This window comes from Micromys minutus (genome assembly GCF_963924665.1).
Source record: "Micromys minutus genome assembly, chromosome: 10".
Lineage (NCBI taxonomy): Eukaryota > Metazoa > Chordata > Mammalia > Rodentia > Muridae > Micromys > Micromys minutus.
Genome location: NC_137979.1, coordinates 53,606,770 through 53,623,808, shown reverse-complemented (window position 1 = coordinate 53,623,808; position 17,039 = coordinate 53,606,770). Strand labels below are relative to the sequence as shown.

The 17,039-nt window shown below is 49.9% G+C and overlaps 1 protein-coding gene across 1 annotated transcript in view; it reads left to right on the top strand.

Annotated features, from left to right (window-relative positions):
- The window catches only part of CACNG4 (calcium voltage-gated channel auxiliary subunit gamma 4), a gene marked incomplete at both ends in the record, with an annotated part of 55,909 nt that extends 39,182 nt beyond the window's left edge, over window positions 1–16,727 (top strand). Inside the window, 3 exons of the mRNA XM_080924537.1 lie at window positions 9,217–9,300; window positions 14,475–14,615; window positions 16,192–16,727. Of these exons, the coding sequence (XP_080780663.1) occupies window positions 9,217–9,300; window positions 14,475–14,615; window positions 16,192–16,727 (761 nt within the window). The remainder of the gene's footprint in view (window positions 1–9,216; window positions 9,301–14,474; window positions 14,616–16,191) is intronic.
- Between the last annotated feature and the right edge of the window lie 312 nt (window positions 16,728–17,039).

Here is a 17,039-nt window from a genome sequence, read left to right as displayed (position 1 = left end):
CCTTTCCAGCACATAGCAGTGTGTTTGGTAATCTTTACACTCTGCAAAAATACAACTGAGGAGGCTGGAGCAGGGCTCAGTGGAGTAACACACTTGCCACACAAGCATGAGGACCTGAGTTTGGGTACTACCTACATAAAAATCCAGAGGTGGCCATGTGGGTAATCCCAGAGCTGGGGGACAGACACAAGAGGGTCTGGGGCATGATGGCTCCAGGCCTAGCTCCATGTTAAGTAAGAAACCTGTGTCAGGGAACAAAGCAAAGATGGCTAGAGCAGGACACCAAATGTCATTCTCTGGCCTGAGTGAGTGCACAAGAGTGAGTGCATACAAACACAGCGAATATACCACATTATACACTGCGTGCGCGTGCGCGCACACACACCTTCAAATACACCACATAAATACACTGTGCACACACACCTCTGAATATACCACATACATGCATACACACACACACCTTTGAATATATCACATATATATACTGTGTACAACATCTCTGAATATACCACATACATACATACATACATACATGCATACATACATACACACACACCATAGCTGAGGAGTGAATGAGTAAGTGATGAGGCAAACAAATGAATATACCACCGAGGAATGAATAAGATGCAGAACGAACGTGTGCTCAGGCGGAGTGAACGAATGGTTTGTGAATAAACAGCCATGCCCCACAGAGCATCCTCCTCTATGGCCTCTTCTGCACTCGAATCACACTGAGCCCTTGGCGCTTCTCAACCGTGCCCCGCCCTCCCTGGCGAATACCAAACTAACTTTCATTCCAAGACTTAGACACTGCCCTTTCCCCCCCCCCCCCCGGCTTCACAATCAGGAAGCCATTTTCTCTTCAGCTCGCCTGGTACCCATGCTGCCTACCCTCCCTATAGATGGAAGTAATTTCAGGGTAGCGGGGTGGGGCATTCCACAAGGAGCCAAGAGTCAGCAGAGAGATGCTGGATCCCTGCAGCTACTCTACCAAGCACGCAGCTGGTCTCACTCTCCTCCTCGGCTCTCCAACATGTGAGAAAATGTGTATAGAAATGCCTAGTGGCTCCATCCTTAGGCCTCTGCAGTGGGCTTGTGCAAGAACATCTTGAGACCTCTTAAGGAGCCTCCATCTCCAAAGGTGCCTTGTTAAAGAGGTGCAACAGGTGGGTCACAGAATCCACACAGCACATCAGCCTTGACCTAAACCCAAGCCCAGCTTTGTCTACAAGTGGTATATGTCCCTAAGGTGGCCATCCTAGAGAACCAGACCTAAAGAAGGAGTAAGCCCTGTCCCTAACTTCCCAGAAGTCAATCAGAGTGGACCACAGAACCAGTGCCCAAGGAACAGAGTCTGGAAACGTTTGCCCGCCTGCTCCCATCCGGTCCTCCCTTGCACAAAGTTTACTGGGTGGGGTAACTAGGGATGCGGGCAGAGCAGTTCCCTCAGGCAACCTACCCATGACTGTGAGCAAAAGGCAAGAAATGATTGGTGTGTCCGAGTCGCAGAATGGACAGGGGACATGCCCGAGGCTGATGGCTGCAGCAGACGTGAGTGAAGTGGGCAGGAAGGAGTCTGTGCTCCCGGTAGGTGCTCCTAGCTGCTGTTGGTGCTTTCAGGGCTGCAGTGTGTACTACTTTGGAAAGGCTATGCAGGAGGTAAAGGACTTCGTGAATGCTCACTGGTATTATTAAGACAGCAACTGGCATTCTTTTCCCTGGGATTCCCTTAATTAGGATGGGCTGCTAAGGTGCCTCTCACCGAGGCTGGTGTCAGGTGCCAACATCATTCAAATGACTCAAAGAGTGACTAACTACCCAGCTTTTATACTGAAAGTCTTGTCTCTGGAATCCCATGAGTCCGTGGGATGGATCACCCAGGCTCTCTGTGATGGCATAGCCCTGGGGTACGACCTTCAGAAGGATCATAGAAGGACAGGCTACCCCCATCCCACTGCGCACGCACACATGCTCACACACACACACATTCACAAACACACCCCTACAATACACACACATACACACCTCTATATATACAGATTCTCATACAGAAACACACACACTACACATATACACACAAACTCAAACACACAGACACATTGACACACACATACCTACACATACACACCCCTATACACACACATAGAAACACACTTACACACTACACATGCACATACCTCTCTCTCTCTCTCTCTCTCTCTCTCTCTCTCTCACACACACACACACACACACACAAACATACATACACTGCTGCCAACAGTTTTTGCCTGGTTCACCAGCTTCCACAGCCAGGGCATCTGTGGTCATATCAGATGCACCTCTATTACTGTGTTTTCTTACAGTTAAAGGATCTCGCCTCTTAAATGAGCTTTAGTGGTTTATTTACAGGCATAGCAGAAAGTTCAGGAAACACAAAGGAATTCACAAACTTAGCTTGTTCGTTACCCTACTACTCAGGAAATTTCTTTCCAGATACTTCCTATGTCATGTCACTATGTATGTATGTATGTAGTATTATGTGCATATTGTATATATACATGTACTGTTATATACATACATATATACACATATACATGCATACATGCATGCACACACCTTTAAGAAAAGTGGCTCATGGTGGGAGGAGACAAATGAACACCTATGTACATGTATACATGTATGCACATCTCCACAGAAAGCCATGGAAACCAAGCAGGAGCAGCCCCTCTTGCCCTTCCTGAGTTTGCCAGATGAGGACATAACTCCCCTGGGGCCATGTGACCCACAAACTCTTACGTCAGTAGCCTGATCCTCCAGAGGGCCACTGTGTTTCTGTGAGCACCCTGCTAATCCTAGTGCCTCTGTATTGTAGTCAGGGTCCTGCAATGAGCCACACACTAAAAAGAGCCTTGGTGTCACTTACCCAAGGGTATAGCGGCGTTCAGTCTTTCTGAAAAAGAACTCCAGTGACTAGAGTTAGAAACAGCTTCCTCTCCTGCTTCTCTCAGCAGCCATTAATTTTCTCCCCGTTAAGCGCCTCAAGCCAGCGCTAACAAAATTAAATTTGTCAGAGACAAATGCAAAGTCCCCAAATCTGAAACTGTTGAACTCCACATAAACAGGTAACTCTCGTGGGAAAAACTCGCAGGGAAACTGAGGTAGTGGGACTGCCAGGTCCTGTTACCAGAAGCAAGGGGTCTGAAGAAGAGGATACAGCCTGGAGGTTGATTTGTTTGTTTTGAGACAGGGTCTCACTAAGTAGCCTAGGCTGGCCTGAACTTGCTATGTAGACTAGGCTGTGTGTGTGTCTGTGTGTGTACGCACTCATACACACACACACACACACACACATGTGTAAATGGGTACATGTGTGGAGCCCAGAAGTCAACTTTGGGTTGCTGTGCTTCAGGATATGAAGTTCCCAGCTGTCCCTAATAGGGAGGAGGAATAAAGAAGGCTCTTGGAGCCACCATGGAAAGAATAACTAAAGATGTCTGACCAAACAGGACATTTAGGGGAACTAAATTCTTAGCTTCGAGGTCAGGGAGCAATCTCTTTCTCTTTTTGGTCAACAGGGGCAAAAACAGTGGGCGACCACCCGCTCCAGACCACCCGTCTCAGACCGTGACGGGGTAGAATTGATTGTAGCAGATCTAGCCCCCAAGCTGTGAATTAGGATAGGCCCCTCAAAATCCTGAACGACCTCCTCATAACTTGATTTCGTCTGCAAGACCCTCTTTTAAAATTAGGATCTCCTATATTGGAAATCCAGTGGCCCAGCTTTTAAAGCCTGGTCCCCAACCTGTGTCTCTATTGGGAGGCAGTGGGATCCTTAAGAGGTGGGGCTGGTTGGAACAAGCTTGGCTAATTGAGGGTGTGCCCATGTAGGAGAGGGAGACCTTGGCTCCTTTTTCTTTGCTCCTTGCTACCATGAAGTAAATGGGGCTTCACAGCTTCCGGCTCTCATCCCAATGTCCTACTAACTACTGTACCCCAGGCTCAAAGTCGAGACTGGAGCCTCAACTTCGAGACAGAATGAGTCTGTCCTGTCTTGTCATTGTGCGTCTCCTGGGTCACGTCCCAGCAGTGGAAAGCGGCCTGGCCCAGATGCTGTCAGAGCTACGGCAGGTTAGATTGCAGGAGGCTCTGGGGGCAGCAAACCTTGACCACAGTGATGCCCGTCTCTCTAATCTATGCTAGTCTCTCTCTAGGTGTGTGAGGAATCAGGGAGAGGGGAGCCAAGGGGCGGGACAGGGAGGACCAGAAAAGCTCCTCCGGAATCCGTGCATTAGGACTCCCTTCGATCATTTATCCCACAAACCATGGGCCTCACCATGTGTGAACAGAGCCCACAAGAAACAACTTATAGATCTAGACATGTAGACATTCCTGCAGCCACCGAAAATAATGTGCTTAAGAAGGAGCCACTGAGGAGATAATCTGGCGGGTAAAATGCTCTGCAAGCATAAATCCCTGAGTTCAATCCCCAACACTCACGTAAAAAGCCGAGAGTGTTGACAGGTACTTGCAGTTCCAGCCCTGGAGAAGCAGAGATTTGCAGAGGCCAGCCAGCCTAGGTTAGTGAGAGACCCTGCCTCAAAAAGCATGGTCAGTAGTCCCTAAGGAAGGACACCCAAAGTTGACTTCTAGCCTCCATACATGGGTATTCATTTACACACATATGTATCCATGTGTGCATGCACACCATACATATACACATGCCTCACACACAAACACATCACACTACACCATACACACACATACATATCATACACATACACTCATCACACCACACTATACATATACACACCACACATACATACATACATACATACATACATACATACACACACCACACACATACACACACACATATACATACCACACACACACAAACACAAACACACACACACACACACACCATACACATACACACACACATATACATACCACACACACACACACATACAAACACATACACACACACACACACACACACACACACACACCACGAATACACACACCTAATGAGTTAACAGGCTATGGATGTTGCTTGTGTCAGGGCATTTGTTTAATTCACAAGCTTTGTGTTCCATTCCCAGCACTTTAAAAACAGTTACAAGCCTGGCCTGGTGGTAATTTCTGCACTTGGGAGGCAGCGACAGGTAGATATGCATTCAAGGCGAGCCTAGTCTACCTCGTAAGATCGGGCCAGCCAAGGCTACATAGTGAGACCCTGTCTCAAAATAAACAAGCAAAAGCTACGAAAACTGATAGATGTACTACAAGATCTTGTTTACAAGTCTATACAAAATAAATAAAGGAAATGGGACTTAGTTCAGTAACAGAGCACTTACTTAGCATGCTCAAAGCCCTGGGCTCAATCCCCAGTGTCATAAAAATCAACTCATAAGTATAGTTAAATAATTTTCTAGATGCAGCGTGGGGAACGGTGAAATGTATCGGAAGGATGCTCAGAGCAGATCCCTCTGTGCGGGGACAAGCCAGCATCTTTGTCTGCAGTTTGAAAACTACACAATATCCTAATGTAGGCTGAAGCCTCCTCACTGTGCAGGGAGGGGGCTCTTGCACCCCCTCTTATCCCTATGTCTTTTAGGGCTTTTCTAAGCATCGTTTGGATTCATATTGATTTACTCTTTCTCTAATTAGAAAAGAAAGCTTTACTGGGCAGAGGTGGCGCGCACCTTTAATCCCAGTACTCGAGAGGCAGAGGCAGGGGCATCTCTGAGTTAAGGCCAGCCTGGTCTACAGAGTGAGTTCTAGGACCGCCTCTCTTAACACTAAGAGTGTTCCTGTCATGTGACCCGACAATTGCACCCCTGCGAATTTGTTTCAGAATGCTAATAAATGTTTTCTCTCAAGACCTGAACATGAACACTCCCAGCAGTATTGCTGGATACAGCAGACCTCTTTCCATGGGCCACCGTGTAACAGAGGATGAGATTTCTGTGCTGCAGAACACTGCCAAGCCATGGAAGGCACAGCCACCAACACACAAATGGGAGATAATCTCGGAACTGGGTTGAGTACAAAAAGCCACCCCCTAAAGGTTACTGTGTACAGTTCATGTGTTGGCATTTTAAAGGGCAAAGCTACCACAACTGAGAACCCCATGGTGGTTGCTGTGGGTTCAGGAGAGACTGGGGTAGACAGGAAGGTGGGTGTGGCTAAAAAAACAAAGGGTACCTGGAGGTGATCCTTGTGATGGGAGGTTCTGGATCACACATGAGGTCAGTGTCACCACTCTGGATGGGACATTGTGCTAGTTTTCTCAGGTGTTACCAGCATACCAAGTACAGGTCATCCCACGTCATATCACTTCTTCCTCTTTATGCGTGTGTGTGAGTATCGTTGTAAACGTGTGTGCTCACCAGCAGTGGCCTGTGTGGAGGCTAAAGTTGACTTTGGAGTGGCTCTTAATTTTTTTTTATTATTCTTATTTGTGTATGTGCATTGGTGTGCACACACATATGTGGGTGCACATGTACATGTGTATCTGTGTTCATGTGTGGCAGGTGCACATGTATATGTATGTGTGGACATGTATGTGTGTGAGTGACATGTATATATGCATGTGTGTGTTCATGTGTATGGATACGCATGTATGTATGAGTGGGTGCATGTGTATGTGTAGGTATGTGCATGTGTGTATGTGTAGGTACACGTTTGTGTGTGTGTGTCCATGTGCGAGTGCACGTGCCTGAGTTACTGTTGGATCCTCTCTCATTGTTCTTCTTCTAATGTATTGAGGCAGTCACTAGTTGAAACCAGATCTCACTGAGCTATCTTAAGTAGCCAGCTTGCTCTGAACTCCCTGTAACCTCTCCCCCACCAACTCCCAACCACAGCACCCTGGGGTTACAAGCACACCACCCTGGGTTACAGGCACACCACCCTGGGTTACAGGCACACCACCCTAGGTTACAGGCACAGCACCCTGGGTTACAGGCACAGCACCCTAGGTTACAGGCACACTACCCTGAGTTACAGGCACACTACCCTGGGTTACAGGCACAGCACCCTGGGTTACAGGCACAGCACCCTGGGTTACAGGCACAGCACCCTGAGTTACAAGCACACCACCCTGGGTTACAGGCACAGCACCCTGGGTTACAGGCACACCATCCTGGGTTACATCACACCTCCTCGCCTATCAGACTTTGGCATCCTCTCATGGGATCTGAGCTCCATTGCTCACAGTTGTGTGCTGTAACCCCAGCCTTCTCGACCTCACATTTTGAGTTGGAGATTTCTCACTGAACCTGGAACTTTCTGATTGGCTAGACTTGGCTGGTTGGCTGGTGTGCCCAGAATCTTTGCCCACCTCCCCCACCCTCACTGTGAGGTTACAGAATACCACCATACCAGGCTTGGTACAGGGGTGCTGGTACTCAGACTCGGACCTCATGCTTGAGGTGCAGAGCGCCTTACCCTCTGAGCCATCTCCCAAGCCAGTCTCATTATGTCTGACATGGGCACCTGAGTCTACAGTAATTCAAAATAAGGTGCATTTTAAAAAAAAATAAAGACGAAGGGGCCCAGGGGTACAGTATGTACCTCGTATGAGCAAAGACTTGGGGTCACCTCATAGCACCCCTTAAAACTAAGGGAGGCCCCTACCTGCATGCGTGTGCATGGGAGGGAGTGAGGAGACAGTAAACAGAGACAGTAGCTGCGGGTTTGTTGAGCTGAAGATATTTCTTCTTTTCCAACCTCCTGTTTGACTTGTTCCGACAAGCACGTGTGACTTGGTGATTTTCTTTAGACTGGTCAAGTGGCATAGAAAGAAAGAAGTTGGAGGGGGCAGTGTTGGGGGTGGGCAGTGCCAGAGAGCTCTGCTCACACCCCCCCCTTTAAAAGCTGGTTCTGGGTTTTGGGGAAGAGTTTTAAATCTGGGGTGGGCAGGTCCTAGGAGGCAGGGGTTGTGGCTGGCCCACTCTACCTACCCTCAGCCATTCTGGTAGTCCTTCTTCCCCGGCTCCTGCTCACTGACTCAGCCACTCAGGGACGTGTGAAAAGCCGAAGCTGGGCAGCTCTGGGCCCAGCAGCAGCAAATCTCTCTGACTCATTCCCAGGGACCAAGAGCCACCTCAGTGTTTCTCTGGTATCATCTCCTGTAGTTCTAAGGGATCTGAGAGCTGAGGCTATTGTCACCGCATAAGCAAGGGAATTCAAGGTTAACCGAGCTCCCATAGAGAACACACCCCACCCAAGGTACCTCCTCTGAGACCCTTGTCTGTCTCCTGCACCTCTGACCTGGGGTCCGGGGAAGCATGGCTTGTTACCGCACACACAGGTCTTTGGAGCAGCTGAAGGGGAAAACTCCGAGTGGAGCAGCAGCTGGTCCGCAGCTCATGTGTCGCCAGGTAGGAAGGAGAGTCGAAAGCTCCCAGCTCAGCAGGGAGACCTTAGTTGGGCACATGGGAAGACAGATGTGCCCCCGGCACACTTCCAGCCCCCTCTCCATACTGTCCCCACCCACTTTGAGGCCAGGCTGAGTGAGCTTGGCAGCAGCTTCAAGAGAAGAACTGGCTACAGCTGGGAATAGACCAGCTCTGACCAGTTAGGGGGTTGGGGAGGAAGAGCTTTGGCCATCGGCTGCTGGCATCCTGGGGCTAAGTAGACATGAGAAGTTGGCAGGCCTAGGCATGTAATGGCATGACACCCCCCCCACGTGACTCCCTCTCTGCTGGTGTGTTTAGTGATGGGCATTCTCAGGTTGTAGGGAGACAGGTAAATGGATGGAAGACTCTGGAAGGGAGAACTGTCCTGTCCTTGAGCTACTAAGTAAACCAGAAATTCTGCTTTTCTATGCTGTGAAGACCACTTCTCTAAATGGATAGAATATTGGCAGGAGAGGGTGATATCCATCTGGAAGTTTCTTGGCTTTCTACCTTCATTCAGATGGAGGGGATTGGAATCTGGGTGCCTTCTAACACTTGGTGGGAGGAATTCCCTCTGTCAGTGAGGAGTGTTGTTTTATCCTCGAGGATGTCAAGGCTTAACCATAACACACTTCTGATTGAGGCTCATCTCAGTGTGCAAGACCTCTGTGTGTGTCTGCGTCTTCACGGGCGGGACACTAAGCAGAGGGCACTTCAGACCCAACCTTTCTCCTCTCTGCCCTGTGACCTGCCCAAAGCTTCCGTGTCTGGAATGAGCGGTTGTCTGAGCCACAGGACATCCGCAGCCTGTGTTTCCCCTTGTTTCCCCCAGGCATCTACAAGGGGCACTGCTTCCGGATCAACCACTTCCCAGAGGACAACGATTATGACCATGACAGCTCCGAGTACCTCCTCCGTGAGTGACAAGTACCTCAGCTGTTTTGTGTGAGGAGGGGAGAGGAAGGGAGGGGCTAGAGAGGTGAGCCCTGGTGGACTTGGCTCCAGTGCTTTGCCCTGGGGGCTTGTGAGCATTTTGATTTAGAAGTCCTGACTCAGTGGGTGGGCTTAATGCAGGAGTGGCCCGACACACTAGGGTGGGAACAGTGGATCAAGGGCCAAGGCCCACAAACACCAAAGCTCAAGCAGTAAGGAACATCTTCAGGGGACCGCTGGTAGAGCAAGTGAAGCTAAGGGTAGGGACTTCCACTGAGGCTATAGCTCCGTTGGTACGGTGCTCGCCCTACCTAGCATGTACACAGCTCTGGGCTCCATCCCCACCCAACACAGCTAAAGCCCAGCTTGGTAACATAGGCTGTGATCTCAACGCTCCAGACGTTGTGGAGGGTCAGGAATTCGAGGTCCTCTCCTGCGATGTAGTAAATTTGATCTAGACCGGGTTACGGGAGACCCGGTCTCCAGTTTTACCAAAAGAAAAGTTATGACCTCTCTGGGCCCTGTGCAATTGTTCAGATTAACATCAACACTCAAGGTAGAAGCAGGAAGACCAGGAGACCAAGGTCCTCCTCTGCTGGGTAGTAACTTTGAGGCCAGCCTGAGCTCTATAAGGCCCAGTCCTGAGAAAAGCTAAAAAGCTCTGCCCAGGCCACACCTTCCGGAGGGGTGGAGCATCTGAGGCAGACTATGCAGGGATTACCTCACCAGACTGCTTCTGTGAGGAATCCTGTTTATTAAGAAGCTGAAGGGGAGAGCAATTCCATAGGAAGACCAGCAATCTCAACTAACCCAGACTCCAGGGAGCTCGCAGAGACTGAGCCACCAGCCAGGAGCACACACATAAATAGCAGAGGTCTGCCTGGTCTGGCCTCAGTGGGAGAAGATGCGCTTAATCCTCCAGAGATTTGAGGCCCCAGGGAAGGAGGGTAGGCCTGATGGGGGTGAGGAACTGTGGGAGGGAGGGACTGGGAGGAGGGCGATGACTAGAATATGAATAAATAAAATAATTAATTAAAAAAATATCCCACAGTTGGTGATTAAGTTGGCGGGACCTCCTCTGACAGGTGGCCCTAAGTCCCTTCATCCCCAACTAATATAGCCACTGCCTCTGTCTATGGACTGCCCTTACATCCTTGTTCCCATCTGATCCTGGGACTGAGTTACTCCTCCCCACTGGTACCCACAGCATGTGCTGAACCCCAAAGGATGGGCTACCCCTGCTCCTAAAGTCTATCCAGAGTTCATTGTGGACCTCTGGACACCTCCACAAAGGAGGAAGCCACAGCCAGAGAGGAGCTAGAAATGGATGCCAGGCTTTCTGTGTTCCTCCCTTCTTCCTATCTGCCAAAAGACACAAAGCTGCATCTGGCAGCTCCCTGGGGCTCAGGCCCAGCCACACATAGAGAATCGATACCAGTGTGTCTTTATAGAGAGCACAAGTCACCGTGCACCTGATTATGGGTCTTTTTTTTTTCCCCTACAAGAAAGGATTTGGATCATGAGTCATCTGATGAAATAGAACAGTTTGTGGTTCCCATGGAGCTGAGGCCATGTTAGGCTGCTCCAGCCAGGCCTAGAACCTGAAATAATACGACCAGAGCACTGCCGCCAACCCACCTCCCTCTCCCCTCCCCTTTTTGCCTTCCTGTCCTCTGATCCTACATACTGGAGGCTCACACGCTGCGTGGTGAATGAGGTCCCCTTAGGGTGGCCGTAGATGATAGAGATTGCACACTGCAAAACTCAAGAAATGCTGCTTGCGTAAATTACGGAGTGAGTGACATCCTTCTGGTTCTGTGACGCAGAGCTCACGAAAGGGAGCTGGGAGGACAGAGCCGACTGGAGAGAGCCGAGACTCCTAGGCAAGAGTAAGGCAGAGTTTTCATTTTGCAGCTTGGCAGAGAAGAAGCCTTGGGAAATATCAACATCAGCAAAATAGTTTTTTCAAAAGCCAGAGTGGGGAACCTTGATGGTTTGGTCCATGCAGTCAGCCTCCTGGATGGGATACAGAACGACAGAGTAAGGGTCTAGAGTCACACAAAACGCAGCCAGAAGCTTCAGCCCTGATGCTACAGGTCCTCCCACCAGCAGGTTACCCAGGGGTCTGAGACTACCTCCAAGTGACAGCGTCGATATGACAGTCATCTCTCCCTCAAAGGATGTATTCTCTAATGTACACAGTCCCCAGGGAGATCTGCTGGTGTGTAAGAAGCTACTGTGTGTCCATCCGTGGCTGTAGAGATAGGTCCCTGAAAACTGACTTCTACCTTCCCCCAGGACACAGGGAAACATAAAGCCAGCTGCATACCAACTTCGAGACCTGGGAAGGACATGGTCCCTGTGGCCATGAGGCCTGTGTCTCTCAGGCTACCTTGATTCCCAGTATTCAGCCCTCTGATCTCTGGGTAGAGAATCCCTGGGGAGAGGTCTCTGGCGGCTCATGGGATGATGTCATCTATTTCTTTATTCATTTAATGTAACTCTGTCACGGGCTTATCACCCTCCCGAGTAAGCAGGTTCCAGGGGCGTGGGAAAGCCCTGGCCTCTGTGTGGTGTCAGAGTAGAGGAGTCTGAAGAACACAGAAGCTCCTGTGGCAAGGGAAGGCCTGGAAGACAGCAGCCAGCAGGTCCGGGGCTATGCAGCTCCTCACTCTTAGAAAGTTCAAGACACAAGTCAGCTCAGTCTCACATTCCTAAGAGAGGCTGGACTTTGGATCTTGAGTTCACATTGGGTACCCAGAGGCCTGGGAACATTGTACACTCAGAGCTTGAGATCTGAGGGAGTCACCACCTCGCACCCTGTGGGGAGTCTCTTTGTCCGGCGTGTCTTATCCCCATTGTCCCTGCCTGTCTTGTCCTGAGCCTGGCACCTCCCTCCTAGGTGCAGGATTTCCAGTTAGATGGCTGACACCTGTGCCAAGCCACAGTGCTAGTATCCAGGCAACCGTGAGTCCACAGTAGGGCTTAGAGTAAGTTACGAGATAGTGTCCATCCCCCATGGCTGGATGTGATCACTGGGGCATGACTGATTCCAGCTTCCCTGTGGCAAGACCTTTGAGCATCTAAGTCTATGTAGCAAGAGACAGGTGCTGGCAGGACTCACGTGGATGGGTGTCTCTGAGCCACAGGGCTCCACCGTCCTCTCTGGACCATCTAACTGGTCTGCAGAAAGCAAGGCAGAGTCTCGGCTCGAGTCTGGCCATCTCGGCTCAGAGGCACGTTTGAGAAGCCCACAGGAAGCTTCTTCCCAGAGCCTGTGACTACAAGAAAGCTAAGAGGAGTCGGGGAGGAAGTGGCAGAGAGAGAAGTTTCTTTTAATGCCCCCACACAATCCCTTCTCTGTGGAGCAGGGGCTCACACTGTGGGTGCACAGAAAGGAGACAAACACTGCCTTCAGAGGCTGCAAGGCCCCAGGCCAGTCAGCTGACTCAGGAGGGGCACCTGCCCGCGCTTCCTGACTCACAGTCCTCCAAGGCCCACACAACTAGATTTCTCTAGGACTATGAGGACAGAGAGAAGGCCAAGCTCTGAGCATCTCCCATGAATCTGTTCCTCTGGCTTTGTCATCTACCCAGACACTCAGGGTGAGGACCAGAAGCTTACTGTGTGCTTTGGTGGGCATTCATTTCCTGTGGGGCTGTAACGAAACATCATGAGCCCCATGACCTAAAGCAACAGAACATGAGCCCTGGGCTCATTCAGAATGGTCTCATCTTGAGGCCCCCTAAGGTCTCTAAACACATTTGTAATACCTTTTCCCATAGGCAGCCACATCCACAGGGAAAGGACACAGTCAGCCTTTCCAGCTTGGTATCACTACCGTGACCAAGTTATAAAACAGTGAACTCAGGCAGTCACTGAACTTCCTGGCCTTGCCTCCAACCCTGCTGGTCAGAGGTGGAACAAGGAACCAGACATGGTTCTGTTGGGCCAGTGTGATAGACAGCGTCATATTGTGCCCTGCCCTGCCACCTCTTCTGTGACTCACTCACCCTGTGAGTTTGCACATCTTTATGTGTCACCAGGCCCAGCAGTGACTTGCTGACCATAAGTACCCAGGTAGAAAGTGCATACTGCAGCCAGCCTGGTGCTAATCGCCCCACAAGGACAAAACCAACCACAACACAGTGCCCCCCCACTAATGCATCACTTTAATTTCTGAGATTTTAGTCAACAGCAATTTAAGCTTACGAGATGGGAAATGCCAGAAATAAAGAGCCCATAGGTTTTTAAATTAACTCATATTACAGTACTTTGTTGCAGTGATCCCATTTTATTATTAGCTTCTATCAGTCACTTTGTATACCTGATTTGTCGATTAGATTTCATCATGGGGGACTGGCAAAACGGCTTCAGGTAAAGGCATTTGCCGTGTGTATGAACCTGAGTTTGGTCACGGTCACGGAGCCCACATAAAGTTGGAAGAACTAGTGTCACAGACTCCGACATCCACACATGGGCTGTGGCACATGGGTCCACACAACAGCAACATTAAATGAAAATGTTAACGTTATTGTGAGTATGTGTGCATAAGAAAACACAGGGTCCTTATAGGTGTGAGTATGTTTGCATAAGAAAACCCAGGGTCCTTATGGGAATCGCCACTTGGAATATACCCAGTACAGATGAAGAGGGACCTGAGCTATATTAAAGCCATTTTTCCACATGTGGGAAAGTAAGTCTTTAAAGAATGAGGTGACTTAGCTAAGGACACACAGCGTTTGACTGAGCAGGTCTCACGCCTTGTCCCACTTAATGTGCTAATGCCTGTTCCTCCAGCCATTGGTCAGAGCTGGCTCTAGAACACAGCCCTTCCCAGCCTTCCGATGCCCCTATGGGACCATTCAGGAGAGAGCATAGTGCACCGTGAGCTGTTGTGTCAACGCCTTAGCATCCAGAACATTAGTCACTGTGTCCTCTCCAGTGCGCTGAGGGACTCTGATGCCTCTGAAGAAAATGTGACCCACAGGCAGGTGTGGTTATGGGACAGTTGGCTTCAAGGAAAGTAAACAGCCAACCTAGAGCTGCTCTTTGCCCAGGTCCAGCAACAGGACTCCTGGGAGAGACATCTCTGGCCGTGGCAGGGGTGCTGGCTGGACTCACTCCCATGTCTGCCTTGTTTCCACCCTGGCCTAGGTATTGTTCGAGCCTCCAGTGTCTTTCCCATTCTCAGCACCATTCTGCTCCTGCTTGGAGGGCTCTGCATCGGCGCCGGGAGGATCTACAGCCGCAAGAACAATATCGTCCTCAGTGCAGGGATCCTCTTTGTGGCTGCAGGTATGCGGGGCTGCTCCTCTGGACCCGAGCTCCGTGGTCTCCAATGCCAGGAGTGTGTATCCTGGTGAGAGAGCAGTCTGGAATCACGACCATGGTTAAGTTGAAGAGGCCAGGCGTGTAGGTCTGGGGAGGGGGTGGGCTTTTGTGTTTGAGATGACAGCATTGCAAATGGGGTTTCACACATTGTAAAGGGTCACATACATTGTAAGTGCACTAAACGTCAATGGATTGTGTCCTATGGAGGGGTTAATTTGATGGCATTCGAATTGCACCTTATATCAAAAAGTCAGATGTGCAAAAGACAACCCAGGCAACAGGGTGTTAGGTGCTTTCCAAACCTATAACAGGGTCAGGAGCTGACTGAGTTGGACACAAAGAAAGAACGTGAAGCCTCGTGGGATACCAAGACCCAAGGGAATTTGCTCTGTAAAGACAGGGTGACTGGGCTTAGAGGGGGGAAGCTAGCTACCAAATTAGCTGTGCTCTCATCCCAGCACCTGGGAGGCAGAAGCAAAAGAGCTCCAGGTTGGGAGAGATGGCTCACTGGTTAAGGACACTGGCTGCTCTTCACAGAGGACCAGAGTTCAAGTCCCAATACACACGGCGGCTCACAACCATCTGTAATTCCAGTTCTAGAGTGTCTGATAGCAGACTGACAACTTCTGTCAAAGCTCTGCCCCACAGTTACCTGGCAACAGACAGGTATGCCTGACACTATAAAAGGGGTTGTTTGCCCCCTCCTTACTCTCTTGCTCTTGCTCCTCTTCTTGTCCCTGATCTCTCCCCATTTCCCTTCCCCCTTTCTTTCCACATGCTCATGGCTAGCCTCTACTCCTCTACTCCCCCCTCTCTGCCTCTACTACCTTCTTAAGCCCCCTCCCCATGCCCTGAATAAACTCTATTCTATACTATACGTCATGTGGCTGGTCCCTTGGGGAAGGGATGCCTCAACATGGGTCCACTGGAGGCATCCTCCCTACCCCCATAACCTCACCACACCTCCATAAAACATATCCCACTCTCTTTATCTTTTCATAAATACATCACTAATGCCCTCCTCTTCCTGCCTTCTTAGACAGACAAGCGGCACACAAACATGCAGGCAAAACACCACTACACATGCATATAATAAAAGTATTGTAAATGGAGGATCAGGAGTTCAAAGCCTTCCTCAGATACCTAAGGGCATCTGAGCCAGCCTGAGCCACATGAGATGCTCTCAAAAGGAAAAAGAGAGAGAGGAAAAAAGGAAGGAGGGAGGGATGAAAAGAGGGTAGAAAAGAAAAATAAGTAGTTATTTTTCCAAACCAGCTGAGGTAGTGCATTCTTGTAATCCCAGCCCTTGGGCAGTGCGGGATTAATTGGAAATTCAGGGTCTTCCTCAGTTACATAAACACTGGGAAAGCCTGGGCTACATTTGATGCTCCCTCCAAAGAAAGAAAAGACTACCATAATAAATAAATATTCACTGAGGAGAGTACTGACCACTATCCCGTATTCAGCAGCCTGTTCTCCATTTTCTTGTTACTGCTGTGAGTCTAACCTCTATCTCTCTCCTTGCCCCGCTTTCTTTCAGGCCTTAGTAATATCATCGGCATCATCGTCTACATTTCCAGCAACACGGGCGACCCCAGTGACAAACGCGACGAAGACAAGAAGAACCATTACAACTACGGCTGGTCTTTTTACTTTGGAGCCCTGTCGTTTATTGTGGCGGAGACCGTGGGCGTCCTGGCTGTAAACATTTACATTGAGAAAAATAAAGAGTTGAGGTTTAAGACCAAACGGGAGTTCCTTAAGGCCTCTTCCTCCTCTCCTTACGCCAGGATGCCGAGCTACAGGTACCGGCGACGGCGGTCCAGGTCCAGTTCAAGGTCCACTGAGGCCTCGCCCTCCAGGGATGCGTCTCCCGTGGGCCTGAAGATCACTGGAGCTATTCCCATGGGTGAGCTGTCTATGTACACACTGTCCAGAGAACCCCTCAAGGTGACCACAGCAGCCAGCTACAGTCCGGACCAGGATTCCTTCCTGCAGATGCATGACTTCTTCCAACAGGACCTAAAGGAGGGTTTCCACGTCAGCATGCTGAACCGGCGGACGACCCCCGTGTGACCTACCCACCCATCTCCGCACAGGCCTCCCCCAAGGTGGCTGTTTGTGTGACATAGAACAGGGTGACCCTTAAGATTATAAACAGTGAGCTGGAGCTGAGTACAACCCTCCCTGGCCTCCAGAAGATGTCATGGGCTTGCTCAGAGGGAAGGAAGTGGGGAGATTGGAATCAGGGATGAGGAAGAAACTGAAGGCCGACTTTCTCCCAAGACATGCTGTTTTGCTGCCCTATGGGCTTTGGAACTTCTCAGAAGGCCTAAGAGTTTTCCAGAAACTGCATCAGCCTGCCTCTTGGGAACCAGGAAACCAGTC